We start from the raw sequence: 17,847 nt of genomic DNA, 5'->3' as shown, positions 1-17,847 counted from the left end.
ACTGGCAACCGTGCTGCCAGTACCGTACTGTAAAAATACAGGGAAATCGTTAACAGTGTAGAGCTATGTAAATTGACCCTTCGCTAAGCCACGCCCTCCTTAGTCACTGTTACTATGCCTGTCAAGCTTTCCCGCCTAACAAGTCTATTACAGTATGTATGCACTGGTGTCAGACATTACCAAGGATATAATTAGTCATTTTTGGGTGAACAGGTGAAATATCTGAGAGAGCAAGACAAAAGGGACTGCAGTATGCATTCGAGGGATAAATCCACGACATACTTTACATTTGAGCTTGTTTCCCTTAATTGGGATGGTGGAGAATGTTTTTAAGATATTAAAGCTCCCGTTCTTTCTGTGATTTTAAAGCTTTGATTGTGTTTATAGTGGGCAATATTACATGTGTTTATGTTTCACTTGTAAAAAACGCGGTATTTTTCACACAATTTACTCAAAATGGGTTGATGTCTTCCTTGATCTATGAAAACCCTCCTTCAGAAATACGTATCGAGTTCTGATTGTGTAGTTTGTTTAGTGTGTTGTGATTTGATAGCAGCTTAGCTTAGCAGAGCTCTTTGAGCCAAAGCTGGTGACTGACGTATTCCTGTGGGCGGAGTTTAGTCAAAAAATCGTTTTACTGACATCATTAAAGAAGGAAGTAGAGGGCTGTAATCCAAACCGGCCATTCGCTGTAAGCTTTGAAAAAAGAATTCTATTGAAGAAAATATATCGCCTGGCAGTGAACTTTGAGCTTTATCATTTTACAGGGATTATTTATGCTATTATAGCAACATAACTAGGGTTTAAAAAATGGGATTAAAAAGAATGTTATAATTAATTATATTAATTATTAATTATCATAAGCCCCTCCTTTAAAATCGCTACATGTTTGATGTTGGTATGGCACAGCCAGTGAAACAAAATGCATATTGTGTCAATCCTATAAAAAGGAAGTTACTTCAGAAAGAAGTGAATTGTTTACTTGATCATGACTTTGCAGTTTTAGTTCTTGGAGCTCTCCATGTATTTTAGTGGGTAAACCTGATCATTTGTATCATTGTTGCACTGATTACAGGAAGCTGAAAACCTGATTGTTACTCTCTACCAATAATTGATGACTGTGTTGACCCTGCTGGCTCTGTGCAATTTGTTTGCAAATTTGACCTCCTAAAAGGTTATTGGCAAGTGCCATTGAATCAGAATCAGAATGAGTTTTAGCCTGGTGTGCACAAGCACATATCGAATTTGTTGTGGGTTTTAGGAGCTCTTGGTACATTCATACATATGAAATGTGAACAAAAAGAAAATTTTAAAGTAAAAGTAAAACTAAGAAAGTAAGTAATAACAAATAAATAATTAAGATAAAATAAATAATAATACCAATGTGGTATACATTTGGACCAGACACATTTAAATTTGTATTGTATATACAGCAGGATGAATAGAATATATATATATATTTACATATATATATATATAACTAATTTTTACTCTCAGTTCTACAAGTGAATGTTAAACCAGGGGTAAATGCTATGTTTATTATTTTAGGCTGGAAATAGCATTGGGGGAAAAAACTGTTCTTATGCCTAGTGTTCTAGTGCAGTGTTTCCCAATCCTGGTCCTTGGGCACCCCCTCCCAGAAAGTTTTAGATGTCTCCTTATTTAACACACCTGATTTAACTCATCAGCTTGTTAGGGACACGTGTTTACCATTTTGGAAAGAGGCTGATGAGTCGAATCAGGTGGTTTGAATAAGGAGACATCTAAAACTGTCTGGGAGGGGGTGCCCGAGGACCAGGATTGGGAAACACTGTTCTAGTGCACAGTGATCTGTAATGTCTGCCTGATGGCAGAAGTGCAAAAAGGTTATGTCCGGGGTGAGAGGGTTCTGTGATGATGTTACCTGCCCGTTTCTTCACTCTGGCATTTCACAAGTCTTGAAGGTTGGGCAGGAGCACACCAATATTCCTTTCATCTGTCCTGACAATCCGTTGGTGTCTTCTTATATCTGATTTGCTGGCTGACCCAGAAGTGCACAGAACTGATTCAATAACAGCTGAGTAAAACTGTGTCAGCAGCACCTGTGGCAGGTTGAACTTCCTCAGCTGACGAAGGAAGAACAGTCTCTGCCGAGCCTTTTTCAGAGTGGAGTCAATGTGATTGTCCCACTTTAGGTCCTGAGATATAATGGTGCCCAGGAACCTGAATTACTCCACTGCCTTCACAGTGCTCTTCATAATGCTGAGTGGTTGGAGTGCAGGGGGGTTTCTCCTGAAGTCCACTATCATCTTTACTGTGTTGAGCGTGTTCAGCTCCAGGTTGTTAAGACTGCACCAAACAGCCAGCTGTTCAGCCTCCAGTCTATAAGCAGACTCGTCTCCTTCCCGGATGAGGCTGATGACTGTGGTGTCATCAGTGAACTTCAGGAGCTTTGACAGAGGGATGTTTAGAGATGCAGTTGTTTGTGTAGAGGACAAAAAACGAGGAAGAACTGACATACCTCTCCATTAACATAATACAACGGAGAAGTCGTAAAGATCGGACCTAGTCTACTGAAGCAGTCTAAACACACATCGCAGGGCTCGACATCAACCCTTGTCCGCTTATCAAGGACAAGTGGATCTTTAAAAGGCCAAGTGTAAGAGAATTTTACTTGCTCAACCGTACAAGTAGCCTAGTCTGATAAAAACGGCAATATAAATCACCAAAACGCAATAATGACTCTGCATCCTTTAGTCTCATTGGCGATCGAAAGGGCATAATGTAATAACGCTAAACAAATGAGTGCAGCAAACACAAAGTGGGTTAAACTCAGTTAACATACTGTGCATAAAAATGTTGAGTTTTTAATAACATGATACAGCTAAGCAGCTATGGAAGCATACATCACGATTGAAAATTTGAGACAAATTTCATATGACAGTTCAATAAACAAGTAATTAATATTTAGTCACTTACATTTTAGACGCAGTATTGACTTTGCTTGTTGTTTCAGCAGCGAAAATAGGTCACAGCCACTGCTACACTCAACCGTGCCTTAACTTTAAGTGGTGGCGCTATGCTTAGCAAACAACCAAACATTTCCATTTCCAATTAAAATAAGTTGAAATATATATATTTTAAAATCAGACCAAACACATTTTTATTTTTATTCAGGAGGTATATATATATATATATATATATATATATATATATATATATATATATATATATATATATATATATATATATATATATATATATATATATATATACAAAACAATAACTTTTGATAACAATAGCCTTTGATAAAAAAAGTGCAAACAAGCAAGGACTGTTGGTTGGTGGGTCATGGAGCTGGTGAACAGGTGAAGGGAGACCCCAGGCTCGTCCAGGGCGGGCACTAGTGACTCACAGGGTGGGCCCCTTGGCGCCGGGACTGTTTCTTGGGTACAGTAATGATGGTGGGCGTTTGAAACAGGATAGGACTTTACACAGCTCCAGTAATATGTTGAAGATCAGTGTGAAGGTGGATGACAGCTGGACAGCACAGGCTTTGAGACGGCAAATTTCATTTGAGACATGAAACACCGTCTGGGCATTTGGCTATCCTTATCTTCTGTTTCCTGAAGACTCTGCATACATCTCTCCCACTGATTTGAAGTGCAGGCTGAGGAGCAGGAGGGGGAAGGAGGTTGTTGGTGGCTGTGTGTTGAGATGGTCAGAGCGGGTGTGGGGTGTGAGACCAGGCTTTTCAACCCTGCAGTAAAATGTATTTAGCTCGTTGGCCAAATGTTGGTTTTCTACAGTGCTGGGGGATGGGGTTTTGTAGCTGGTGATGGTTTTCAGGCCCTTCCACACTGATGCTGGGTCAGTAGCTGAAAGCTGGTATTCTAGCTTCTTAACATAGGTTCTCTTTGCTAGACTGATCTCCCTATTCAGTATGTACTTGGCTTGTTTGTACAAGGCTGTGTTCCCGCCTCTCTAGGCATCCTCTTTGGCCTAGCGAAGCTGTCTGAGTTTAGCAGTAAACCAAGGTTTGTCATTGTTATATAATAAATAAGTCCTGGTGGGAACACACATGTCCTCGAAGAAACTGATGTAGGATGTCACAATGTCGGTGAGCTCGTCCAAATCAGTGGCTGCAGCCTCAAAAACACTCCAATCAGTGCAGTCGAAACAGTCTTGTAAAATCCGTTCTGTTTCACTGGTCCATTTCTTTACAGTTCTACCACAGGCTTAGCAGATTTGAGTTTCTGCTTGTAAGCTGGTAGATGATGAACACAACAGTGATCAGAGATTCCCAAAGCCGCTCTGGGGACAGAGTGGTATGCACCCTTTAAAGCAGTGTAGCAATGGTCCAGTATGTTACTGTCCCTGGTGGGGCATGTGATGTGCTGTCTGTATTTAGGCAGTTCACAGGTGAGATTAGCTTTATTAAAATCGAAGAGAATGATAATGAAAGTGTTTGGGTAACACTGCTCTGTGTGTGTGATCTGATCAACCAGCTGTTCTAGTGCCACGCTCACCCACATGTCAGGAGGAACACAGAATAAACGAGGAAAACTCCCACGGTGAATAAAAAGGCTTACAGTTAATGAAGAGAGCCTCCAAATTAGGGCAGCACATCTCCTTTAGCACTGTCACGTCTGTACACCAGCCTTCATTGATATAAAAACATAATCCACCGCCTCTCTTTTTCCCGATGACTCTGATACGATCCGCTCTAAACAGTTGGAAGCCAGGCAGATTAAGCGCGTTGTTTGGGGCGGCTTCTTTCAGCCAGGTTTCTGTGAAGCAAAGTGCAGCAGAGTTTAAAAAGTCTTTGCTTGTCCGGGTAAGGAGAAACAGTTCGTCTGTTTTATTTGCCAGGGAGCAGAGATTCGCCAGATGAAAACTCGACAACAGAGGCCTGATCCCAGCTGTGGGAATTTCACCAGAGCGCCGGCGCGCTTTCCTCGTTTGTGTTGTTTGGAGCGCTAGTATGCGATTGCAGCTGCTCTGATTAGAATGTCCAGTAAGTGTTCAAAAGTCGGCAAAAAGTAATTTGGTGTGTAATTTGGGAGAACCTTATTTTGAGTGGAAGACCATGAGTGTAGGAGCCATACATTGGGTTTGACTTTTTTATTATTATAATTCCTCTACTCTTATACTGTTGTGTATGTGCATACCGATGTCATTGGTTACTGTGGGTGGCTCGGGGGGTGTGGTGTCTGTATTAGTGTGTATGTGTGCCCACCTGTGTTTTTTTTATCATGGCTGCGGGGCGAGCATGGGAAGAAACTTTCTGTTGACCGTCATCATCGTCTGTTAACGCACTGTCTGAGGTATCTTTGCACGGTCTATGAAATACATCAATCAACATAGTGTTTTCTAAGCTTGTGAAAGAGAGTAATAAAGACATTCCATCATGTGCAATGGTTCAGCATGACACGTCTTTAATGTAAACCCACATGTCTCAGCCTGCTGCAGTTTGATTTGGTTTTTGATATATAATATTTTGTTTATTTTTGTTATCATTGCTGTGGTATATGTTTAAACAATAAAATTTGAAATAATTGAACATTCCTGTGTGATCCCTCTTTTATGTTGCGGCTAGAAACTAGCTGGTCATAACATCACACCATACTCTTACATAGACTGTAAAACGGGCTAGGCCCTTATGAAAATTAACTATTTTTAACCATTTGGTAGTAACTATGGTTTTACTACAGTAACCATGGTTTTTTGGTTTTACCTGTTGTAAAACCATGGTTAATTTCCATAAGGAGGGCTCTCTTGGATGGTCCTTAAATGGTTTAAGTCATACCTAAAAGGGAGAGGTTACTATGTGAACCAAAAATCTGAGTGGACATCCATGATATGTGGAGTTCCACAGGGCTCAATTCTTGCACCGTTCTGTTTAATCTGTATAATATACATATTATGCTATCGCTTGGTCAAATAATGAAAGAAAAACTGCTTACCACAGCTATGCAGATGACACCCAGATATACTTAGCCCTGTTACCCAATGACCACCCCACTGACTCTTTAATGTAAGTGCATTGATGAAATTAACAGTTAGATGCATCAAAACGTCCTCAAGTTAAACAAAGACAAAACTGTAAAGCCATTGTATTTGGAAATAAAGATGAAACTCCCAAAGGTTAACACATATTTTGACATTAATTTCAGTAGTCATGTGAAAGCGATAAGCACATTTTGTGGCAACAACTTCTGCACTCTTTTCAAATAATAGAAATGAACTGACCTGTGATTATCGCCCTTGAGACCACAAAGTAATATCTGATGACTAGTTTTCTGTGTTTTCTGTGATTTAGATTTGAAAAAGTAAAAATCTTAAATAGGATTTTGAAAGTGAAAAAAGTAAAAGTGTGATGTTTGTCAATTATGGAACCCTTACTCAGAATGTGACCTCTGCATTTTACCCATCCCAGCAAGCAGTAAACACATGCACTGCAAGGGGCACCTCAATCCCAATGTGCCAGGCACACGTATGGAAGACCTCCGGGTTACAAGGCCCACATTGAATTATAAAAAATGGCAAAAATCTTAAGACAAATCCAAACAAAGTCTCTTACTGATGGTGAATGGCCTACAATTAATCCCTAACTTCTACTGAAACATCTTTTTGCTGACTAAATGTGATGCCATACAGCTCTGGGGTTACCCTGAAATGTCAACTGAATCATCTGCAATTTAGCCACTCATCTAAGACTTACTCAGTGAGGAGTCTTCATCAGAAATGTATTTAAAGGTCACGCTCTTCCTGATCCGATTTTTTAAACCCTAGTTAGTGTGAAATGTTGCTATAATAGCATTAATAATACCTGTAAAATGATAAAGCTCAAAGTTCACTGCCAGGTGATATATTTTCTTCAATAGAATTCCTCTTTAAAAGCCTACAGCGAACGGCTGGTTTGGACTACAGCACTCTACTTCCTGCTTTAATGACGTCAGTAAAACAGTTTTTTGACTAAACTCCGCCCACAGGAAAACGTCAGTCACCAGCTTTGGCTCAAAGGCTCTGCTAAGCTAAGCTGCTATTGAATCACAACACACTAAACAAACTACACAATCAGAACTCGTTAGGTATTTCTGAAGGAAGACATCAGCCCGTTTTTAGGACAGTGAAAACAGAGCTATAGAGATAAGTAAATTGTGTTAGAAAAACTGTGTTTTTTACACGTGAAACATGAACACGTGTTAAATTGTCCACTATAAACACAATCTAAATATAATTAGATAAAATCATAGATGTCGCAGTTTGTCCTATAAATAAGGTTTTGCAGAGAACATTGATTTTCCACAGTCAGGAATGGCATTTAACAAACGTGCCATATATTGTGTTAGTTAAATAACAATGCAGTTATATGTAAAATAAAAAGTTTATTTTGCCAGCTTGATTTCAATGAAACCGGTTTTGGACAAAATTAATTTATATTATTATAATTCAAAATTTTATTTCTATTTGATGCTATTTTTACTTCATGTTTTGTTGTATTTTTTCTGTCGTTTGTGTGTAGCACCTTTGTAGCCATACTTTTTTAATTTGCCCTGCCATAATCACCGTAATTAGTCTGCTTAATAATATCATAAGGCAATTGTCACAGTCAGGGGCGGACTGGCCATCGGGAGTTCCGGGAGCAATCCCGAACGGCCGGTCCATTTCAGGCCGAACTGGTCAAAAAGTTTTTTTTTTTTTTTAAATGCGCTACCGCACCGGCCTGACCGACCGCTCAGCTGCAGCGGAACGCTGTGTCTGTTTCAGACCGGGCCAAACCAATTCTTCAAATCTTGAGGGGGGTAAGAGCGCCCCCTCCAAACTTGGACTGATCCTCGTTTTTTCTGACATCCGATTGGCTGAAAGGCGCCGATCAAAAGTGTTTACTTTTGGTCAGGTTTGGATTCGTGTGAATACAACATAGACAAGACAGTAAAAATTGCGAAAACAAGGAAAGAAGAGAAAGAAATGGGTGGGGCCGAAAAAAAAGTTGGCATAAAGGGCGATTTATACTCGTGCGTAGGTCCTACGGCGTAGCAGCGACGGCGTAGGTTCCGCGTCGGTTTTCATTTATACTTGTGCGTCGCCGTCCGCGTCGACGTGCAAAGACACGCGAAACCGCTGGTTGGCAGTAATCACGCGTGTAACCACAGTAGCAGCAGAAGTCGTCACAGAAGAAGAAGCTAAGCAAGTTAACCCACAAACGAAGAAAAAATAGCAACTTGTTGTGTATAATTTGAGAAGACCAGCAATGATGTAAGTAAATAAACAGCGACTTATGTTGCAGTTTTAGTTAAATCACTCCTCAACTTGGCTCATCTTTGTTTTCACCGTCTCAACCGGAAATACCTATGACGCAGTTTTTTTTACCTGACGGGAGGGGTTCTGGTGGACCAATCACAGAGCTTGCGGTCCGCGTAGGTCCGACGCGCTGTTAGGAATTTTGTGAGGTGCGCGTCAGGCTACGCAGAGCTACGCACAGGCTACGGATAGCCTACGCCGTAGCTACGGCGTAGCACCTACGCACGACTATAAATCGCCCTTAAGAGGCAGCTACATGTGCCAAATTAACAGACCTTTTTCGCAGTCAAAAGGGCGCTGTGCAGATGAGGAAGAACCAGCAGCATGGACAGGACTTCATCAGTGATTTTGACTCAAATTAGATGAAATGTGTGTTTAGTTTTTATAGCTCTGGTGGATGCAGCAGCAGTGACATTTGCATCATGCACGCATTTTTAAGAGTGTGTTTTATAACAGGTTTGAAAAGATTAAAATTAAATATATTTTCAACTGCAAAAATATACTTATAATTTTATATTATATACATGCTTATACATTTTAGACTTATACATTTATAAAAACTGTTTTGGCCAGGGAACAAATAATAAAAAAAATAATAATTGGAAAAAAAAATTTTGCCACTGAAATACATTTTGAAAATACAATAAATGAGAGTTAAAACTAAATACATTTTCAAATTCAAAAATATATTTAATGACGCTTTGGATAATAACTAATTGTAGTCCAAACGTGGTGATGTCTTTTTCTTTATCAAATGTAAACAAATCTTTCAGAACAAATATTTCAGAAGGTGGCATACTGTTCAATTTCATTTTCCTGTAGCTTCCTTTGTCACAGCAGCGGATTAAATGCTTCATTTTTAACCCATATTGTTATATTTGCCTTGATGTACCACATTAAACACAATCAGAGATGATGTAGACACAAACTGCGGTCCAGAGGCACTTAAAATGAAGCAGTAAATTTCAGGAAAATGTAAAAATACATAAATAATTAAATAACAAATATGTTTAATCACAAATAACCTTTATTCATACAAAGTCCAATGATAGAGAGCGCACCTGAGAAAAAGGGTTGATCTTAATCTATCAAACAAAACTTAGAATTACCATGGCACTATAGTTTAAATTAAAATGCCTTTATTTTAGATGGCTACATAACATTCCAACACGTTTCGGCCCATGCCTTCCTCGGGGATAGTGACACAAACAAATTCAGCAACAGCTGAAAGCAGTTATCATTTTTTAAGTCATGTTAGTTACCAGTTGTCATGTAACCAATATCTCCGTTACAGAATTTAAGGTAAATTTTCTGCAAAAATTTTTTCTGTCAAAAAAGTCAGGCGTTCAAATGTTGAACTACATATTGACATCTGAGTGGGTCCCGGGTCACGGTTAACGTTCAAATCGTGTAGACGTCCAGAATTGGTTTTGGACCGACGACAGACGGAATATGGATTTGCATGTCCATCAGACGTCTAAAAGTTTAGTGGGTGGGTTTAGCGGTTAAACTAGAAAAAACACCCATTGCATAATTTCCGTGTTTGGTTAATATTAATATAATGGCATGTGTGGAATGTGAGAAGTAGCCTTTTAGTGTGCATGCACTTCAAAGGGAGCGCGCAGTAGCCTACAGCAAGTTTTGTCACACGACAAATTCTTGGTTCCTCCCCCCTCCCCTTATTTATTAAAAGAGTTACTATAGTTAACAGACTATTCAATTATTTGAGTGCTCTAGAGATCTCATTTATTATTCTTGAAAGCCATCCATAGTTTTAGGCTATTGTTTCTGTTTTTATTTACGTATTTACTGATTGATTTTACAACCTCTACTTCCAAATATAAGGTCTGCCTTTTTCAATATTATTTTCTCTGATGCCCGTTTATGTATATCGACGTTGTCTGATTTTCAAAAGAAAGTTGTGATTCTTTTCGATCCACGCGTAAAGACATTCGCGCTGCCACTAACCAGATGAAAGAGAAAGTACTATCTACTGTCAAGAAAAAATGAAAGAACTCGTGACTTATGGCCGAAATGTAGCTGTTGGTTTTTATTGGTGAATGAGAATGAACCAAAGGCTGCAAAGTGCGTGCGCGCCCTGTTACTGCATAACGGGCTTTATTTTTATATTTCTTGAGATTAGGATGTTAACTGCACAATGCTTATTTGTTGCCTTAAAATATCTGTTAAAGTATGAACTGTATTTGGTGATATATTGTATATTTTGGTATTATTAGGAATGCTGGACTGGAACACACTGACCTGAAAAATAAACCAACAGGGATAAAGACAAAAGTACAATAAAGCATCAGGATCATAAATGGTGGTGGTTACACTCTAAAAAAAGAATGTAAGGAAAAAAAATGGATCGATAAATTATCCAAATTTTAATAAAAATAACGTGCACCAGTAAAGCATCAACATGCGCACTGCATGGGTATAAAGTATGAAAAGCATTGTAATTATATAGTTTATTTTTCTATGTTGGGACCATTTCTAATGGTATGAAATCTCTGTTTGATGATAAATCGGTCTCTGTCACTGTTGCGTTTACGGAAGCCCAAGTCTATTTTCGGAATGCTACTTCTAAACAAGTCCCAACACACTCTTATAGGGAGGCGTGTACAGTACGCACATGTTTGAGGCGGTCTTTTCCCAACGGTAAGATGAAATTAGTTCTTATAAATTCAGGGACTCAACAAGAGCCCATACATTCAGCATAGAGGGTGAACTTGCTTATAGTACGGATAATGACTCAAGGGGAAAGCTTCGAGATTGCTATGGAGCAGGAAAACATGGTGCAAGTTTTGATGGTGCACTGTCAAGCCATGAAGCGGCAAGAGACACGACTGCGCCTGGCTACTGCGCTCATGCTCGTAACTTTCCTCGCAACATTAGTGTGGATACAATTTCACCAACAAACAACGGTAAATAACACAATAAAGTAACGATGTATGCATCTGCTTGTTCAATATACTGTAATGGGCATTATATTGATTATACTGTTTCTGACAGAATTAGAGAAGAGCTCAAAAGCAGGGAAAATGTAAATGATGTGTTTTCCTTTATTTTTAGCATCCGGTTCCAGGTGCCAGTCCGGAAGCTTTGAGATCTGATGAAGCATCATCCAGAAGACTCTCTGTTCACCTTAGACGTAGGTGTAGATTAATGAGGCATTGTTTATTTTATATTGTCAGAATAAATGGTCCCTAGATTTCACTGGGGCTGTACCTTTTCAAAAAGTAAATTTTTTACCTCACAGGTACATATTGGTACCAAATGTACTCCTATATTAGGACCTTTTTAAAGGGTACTGCCACAGATAATTTTTTTCCTGAAGTCTAGCTTAAGACACAATGCACAGCCATCACTGTGCATTATTTAGTTTATTACTCAAATAGATTATTGATACTGCATTGAGCTCTAATGTTGTTTTAAATACACGTCTGCTGTGTACTTTCACAGCAATGTGAAATGTACCAAAAGCAAAATAAACATTGCTATACATTCATTTTCAATGGATATTTCATGTGTGATCATTTGGTGTGTGGAGTTTGTAGATGAGTTTTGTCACCGAACAAAATGATTCATTCAATTTACTCAATTTTTTAAGGTAAGTGGTCGCAATCAATATTTAAACTACATTTAAACAAAAGTTTTTTGTTTTGTTTTTCAAATTTTTCTTTGTTGAAATGTAGCTTAAATAAATTGATTGCGACCGCTTACCTTAAAAATATTTACTAAATTGAATTAATAATTTTTTTCAGTGTTGTGAAACGTCAACTTTGTTAAGTGTAAGAAAAATGAAATTATAACTGACCATTATCTCATGCTCTCATTCTCTCTCTCTCTCATAGCTGCTAGAAGCATGGATAATGATTGTCCTGAACACCCGATTAAGAGGCTCGTACAGTGGGATCAGTTGAGTGAAGGCTTAGACCACCAACATATTAATCTGACAACCAGCTCTGTTGACGTCTTAACAGAGGGTCTTTACTTGATCAACCTAAGGATTTCATACCGTGTTCTCAATTCTGTCCAATGTGAGAAAGCGGATGAACTCGTTTTAAATGTCTACATCACACAGCAGCATAGCAACTATAAGGAGGAGATAGAAGTTAGAACTGCTACTGAGAGCATGCCTTGTAAACAATATTGGATGCAGTCAGTCGCTTTGAACAAAGTGATCAGGCTAGAAGCCAACACTGCTCTCAGGGTGAAAATTAACTCAAAATCATGCAAATTTGTCAGTTGGTTTCAAAACACCCATTTGGATGTCACTCTTCTCTAATATTGGCTTTGTTTCAAAAATCTCTGCTACACAATGGAAATGCACATTCATGAAAATAGTAATATTTTCTAGATAACGATTAAGATTATAATACTATTCTCAGGCACTGTTTGTTTTATTTTACCTATGTGTACTAAAAGCTGTAAGTTTATGCTTTAATTTATTTTATTAAATTGGAATATTATTAAATAATTTAAAATTGTTATTATGACTGCGTGTATCTGCATGACTGCGTGTATCTGCAGTATCCACAAAAAAGCAGATTTTGAAAATATTGTAAAAGTACCACTATTGCACCACAATGGTGGTGCAGGTGGAACTACATTCATGTTTTATTTTAAAACTTTTTTGTGCATTGATGGACTTTTGTCATTCTTTTGATTTTAAAAATCATGACTGTAAACAACATTAATCCTGTTTGATTTTGAACCCATTTATTGGTTGCAATTTTATGCATGAAATACAAATTAGCATTAAGCTCATTTACCTGTTGTTCATGTACATGTATGTGTGGTTTTGTATGGAAATCAAATTAAAGAGCTTTAACGTTTATATAATTTGATATGTTGGGTCATATATCATTGAATCGTCAGGCCCTATATGCAGAAATTTAAAAATAACAAATAAAAATTTCTTAAAAATTTCAAACTATCAATTTCTTACTTAACACTTTTATATTTGCTGTAAATGGAATAAATAAAAAGGCTGAAATTCTCATTAAATACATATGTTGGCATGCATAAACTGACCAAAATTATAATTCACGGGCAACAGCTCTGGTGGACATTCCTGCAGTCAGCATGCCAATTGCATGCTCCCTCAAAACTTGTGCCATCTGTGGCATTGTGCTGTGTGATAAAACTAGAGATTTTAAACTGGCCTTTTATGGTGGCCAGCCATATTATAAATGCATTTCATTTGGTAATATAATCGGCATCTTGATATGCCATACCTGTGAGGTGGATGGATTATGTATGCAAAGGAGAAGTGCTCACTAACACAGATTTAGACAGATTTGTAAACAACATTTGAAGGAAATATAGGCCTTTTGTGTACATAGAAAAACTCTTAGATCTTTGAGTTAAGCTCATGAAAAAAGGGGCAAAAACAAAAGTGTTGCGTTTATGATTTTGTTCAGTGCAGTTAACGCAAGGGGTCGACTGTGTTTTTGGTTATACAAATGACATTCAACTTAATTGAATTAAGGAAAACTTTTCCATGAAATTAGTTTTTGTTGTACAACAAGAATAGAATAAATTCAATTAAACAGATAATCTTTTGATCTAGTTCTGGTCTGTTCAACAAGGAGAAAAAAGTAAATTCAAACAGAAAATGTCTTGTTAAACCAATTCTCAGTTTCTATATCATACTTATTAGCATAAGCAAATGTTAGCATGCTGCTAATAACAATAATAATAGGCAATATGATAGATTGGATGAGCATCTGAGAAGAGACTGATCTCAAGACAGTCATTAACACATTAAGTGCTCATTGAGAGAAGTATGCGACATCCACAACTTAACCACAAGTGCCACTCTTCTGCACGATGGTAACCAAACAATTCCAAAAAATATAACACAACCCTTCTATATCGATAAGATAAACGAACATTTAACACTAAAAAGTCTTTCTCTTTACCTAAAAATGCATAAAATATCACTTAATTTTAAAAATGACTCTCCAAAGGCAGTTGCATCCAAAGCATGCTGGGAAATACAGATCCACAGCCCAGTTAGTAATATCAACAAAAATCATTCATGTGGTCCCAACCTAAAATAATTAAAGGTAATGTAATTTTTTTTTAAATTTAAGTGGATTGAACGTGATAAAATTAAGTTGAGACAAAACAAATTTATAAAAAAATGTGAAATTAACTTGTTTCATTTAAGTAAATTGGACAAAGTGCAAAATTGTTTTTTTTTTGTATAATACATCATGTGAAAACTATGAAAGTTCTACTTTTATGTGTGTATACTCATAATAGCGACTAAATCTTTAGCTTTTTTAAATAAAGAAAATATACAGGGTATATCATATTTGGTGCATACAGTATGTTTAGTATGTGTTGGCTTTTTCTAACCACACATAAACATTATTTTCTCTAAAACACAAGCATGTACATGAATGTTTCTTGCATATAACTGTAGCATATATTTACATAATATGGCAACAGACTTCAACCATTAACCCTTTGGAACCTGAAGCAAAAAAGGTTGCACACATTTTGTTTTGTTTTTGACTATCAACTTCTAACACAAAGTGCTATCCTCAAGTACAAGGTGTCTTTTTTATTTTTTAGAAAATAAATGGCTTTTAATAAATTACAATCATTATTCATTACTGTGTGTTGTGAGATTGTAAATAGACTGTAAATAGACAAAAAATCTATAAATGTTACTTCTTTTTTTATTATAATAAAAAACTAGTGATTAAAATTATCCAAGACCTTACACTTAAAAAATATACTGTAGTACATAAAAGTCATTTTATTGTTACTGATGTAAGCACAGTTTTCATTTGAAGCTTTTTTTATCCTAGTAGTGCTCCAATTTTTTTTAACCCAATTCACTGAACTCTTTACATAACTCTGTGACTCAAAAGCCCAATTTGCCTACATTTAGGAGCAATTCGATTTTTGACTGCACAAATGATTGACGAGTTATAGTAAAATGAATAGTGCATGGTAGAATGTGTCAGTACCTACGCATCCACTTTAAAAGGGTTAATATGTTTGTAAGCCACTGAAAATAGCACAAATGTCAGGACATGGCAACATTTCTTTAGGGCCCAAACCCCCTCAGACCCCAGAGGGTTAAGTAATTATTTATTAGTATTAAATTCATATTTTTTTAAGAATAGTAATATTTGTAAAACTTTTGTCTGCTACATCATAGGACAAGAAAACTATGGATAAGAAAATAAAGATTAGTCTACATTACAAAAAACATAGACAATGGAAGAAATGGGACATGGAGCACCTTTTCCTGATAATGGACCGGACACACTGCTGATAGCATTAAAAACATGTCAGAGCGTTGTAGAGTTTGATATGTGATTGAAGAAAAGTGGTTTGGGTACTGTTAGTCACAGTGCATGTGGAAATATTTACCTCGGTCATTTCCTAAATTTTAGACTTCCTCCTTTTGTAGTTACTCTGACTTTTTCAATAAAAGCAGATTTATTAATTCACACAACTTACAATTCATGTAGCTCTCTCCAAATTTGAAAGCGTTTGTAATGTAACCTGGCCCTGTTTTCAATTATTATATTAAAGTGAAGCGTGTCTTTGCCTTTAGCTTGCAGACTAGTTGTCCGTTATCAAATGCAAGGCAATTTCAAGTCGATTAAGATTTATGATAGGGTAATTTAGTATTAATAGAAATCACACCGATAGGGAAATGTCTGTGGCGCAATTAGCAAACACAGAGGGAAATTGTGGTGAGAGTAAATGGAGGAAGCTAATCTTAGCTTTACGTCTGCCAAACGCATGTGTCTGGCAATAGAAACCTGAAAACCAATTTTGAAAGGAACATATATTACGTTATCCATACAAATATTTGAGTTACAGATGGAGCATCCATTACATTAAACGGAAATGTGTGGATACACTGTGTTTGGACAGTCAATGGGCCGACTTGTACGGCATGTTTGTGGAAGGGTTTATTTTTGTGACTAGTTTGCATAAGAGCTGACATCACCCCTGTTGCATTATAAATGTATTATCCTCTTAGATTCTCTTATAAATCTTTAGTAATATAGCCTACACAGGCTACTGTAATGTATACCTCTAATAAACCATTGTGGAAAATCAATCTCTCTGATTAATGTACTGGTACAGTACTTAAAGTTGAATCCGGTTTTCCTATTTAACAACTTTTTCTAAACAACTCTAATCATACTATCGTCAAACTATCGTCAAACTGGAAATCACTATGCGTCAGATGGCACAACAATTGACATCCATGGCAAAACATGATGAAAATAATATACGTCATATTGAGGAAATCATAACTCTGTGACGCAAAAAGCTGTCTGTTAAAGAAAGTATGCCAAGTGCCAATGCAAATAATCTCAACAATCCAAAAATTTTTGAAAGCCTGGCTCCAAACAGTAAATACTAACATTAAAAATCATTTTGAAAGCCTACCACCCCAATCATAGGTGGGGGTATATATATATATATATTTTTTTGACAGTGTACCATGCTCACTGTCTTTTTGGGATAAAAAAAGTCTACATAAATGTTCAAATCTTTGCAGGGCCATTTGATTGTTGTTTTTAAACAGAATTTAAAGCAGATAGCACTGCACTTAAAGAAAGTATTAATGGGCAAATGTGTGATGAGGTCAGGAGTCATTTGAGGTAAAGATTTCTTTTCTGCCATTGACAGGCAGGTAGTGAGAAAAAAACATGACCTATCTTGCCATGCAACTCAAATTTCTTTCTTGTAGCTTTCACAACTACTTGCACGCAACGTAATAAATAAAAGTTAAAAGCCTCACAACAACCCCACAACACATTAGCCTCTTTCACCAGTAATTCTGGTACCATGAATTTACCAGAATGAATTTACCAGTAGTCTAAATACAAAAATGTGCTGCTCACACATGCAGTGACGTTTCGTCTTTTTACCAGTAAGACATCATTCACACATCAGTATCAAAATACCGGTAAACTCGGAGAGAAAGCGGAAGTTACCTGTGGTGCGCGGCCGGTGAGCTCAGTGTCGTGTTTGTAAACAACGGCGTGTTATGACATCATATCCACGGTCCGTGACCGTATTTTGTTGTTTTCACATCTGTGGCAAACGCTGACTGTCGCTAACTTGCTCGTGACCAAACAACATTGCGTTACGCGGCGTCAACGGGAACCTGCGTTTGCAAATTAGGCTTCACAGAGAATGTACTAAGGACGAGGCAAATGGATGGTAAGCCGCTATCTGTGGATTTTCAGGTGTGCCAGACTTTTAAGTAGCATGTGTGTGGAAACATCCGTAAAAAGTGCGGGGGAAACGCGTCATCTGTATAAAAACGTTCTGATTGGCCCGAAGCTGTCAGCGCGGTCTGATGTTGTCCGTTCTAAATGCCGGTTAATCGTTTATTTTTCATTCACAGATAGCACTTAGCGGTAAATTACTGGTAAATTAGGAGAACCGATTTACCGGAAAGGTTCTGTTCACACGACCTGTTAACTGCAATTTACTAGTAAAGACTGTGTGTGTAAAAGGGACTATTAACTCCAGTTCGAAAGACAACAATCAACAAAAAGC

The 17,847-nt window shown here is 37.4% G+C and overlaps 1 protein-coding gene across 1 annotated transcript; it reads left to right on the top strand.

The window, feature by feature from the left end:
• Positions 1 to 10,918: 10,918 nt before the first annotated feature.
• LOC135753370 (uncharacterized) lies at positions 10,919 to 13,134 on the top strand. Its single transcript, XM_065271450.2, has 3 exons — positions 10,919 to 11,213; positions 11,362 to 11,440; positions 12,144 to 13,134. The coding sequence occupies exons 1-3, from the start codon at positions 11,037 to 11,039 to the stop codon at positions 12,575 to 12,577; spliced, it is 690 nt and encodes a 229-aa protein (XP_065127522.1). The 5' UTR covers positions 10,919 to 11,036; the 3' UTR covers positions 12,578 to 13,134.
• Positions 13,135 to 17,847: the final 4,713 nt, after the last annotated feature.

This window comes from Paramisgurnus dabryanus, chromosome 5 (genome assembly GCF_030506205.2).
Source record: "Paramisgurnus dabryanus chromosome 5, PD_genome_1.1, whole genome shotgun sequence".
Classification (NCBI taxonomy): domain Eukaryota; kingdom Metazoa; phylum Chordata; class Actinopteri; order Cypriniformes; family Cobitidae; genus Paramisgurnus; species Paramisgurnus dabryanus.
Note: the sequence above shows the minus strand (reverse complement) of the source record. Positions and strands in the feature narration are given on the sequence as shown.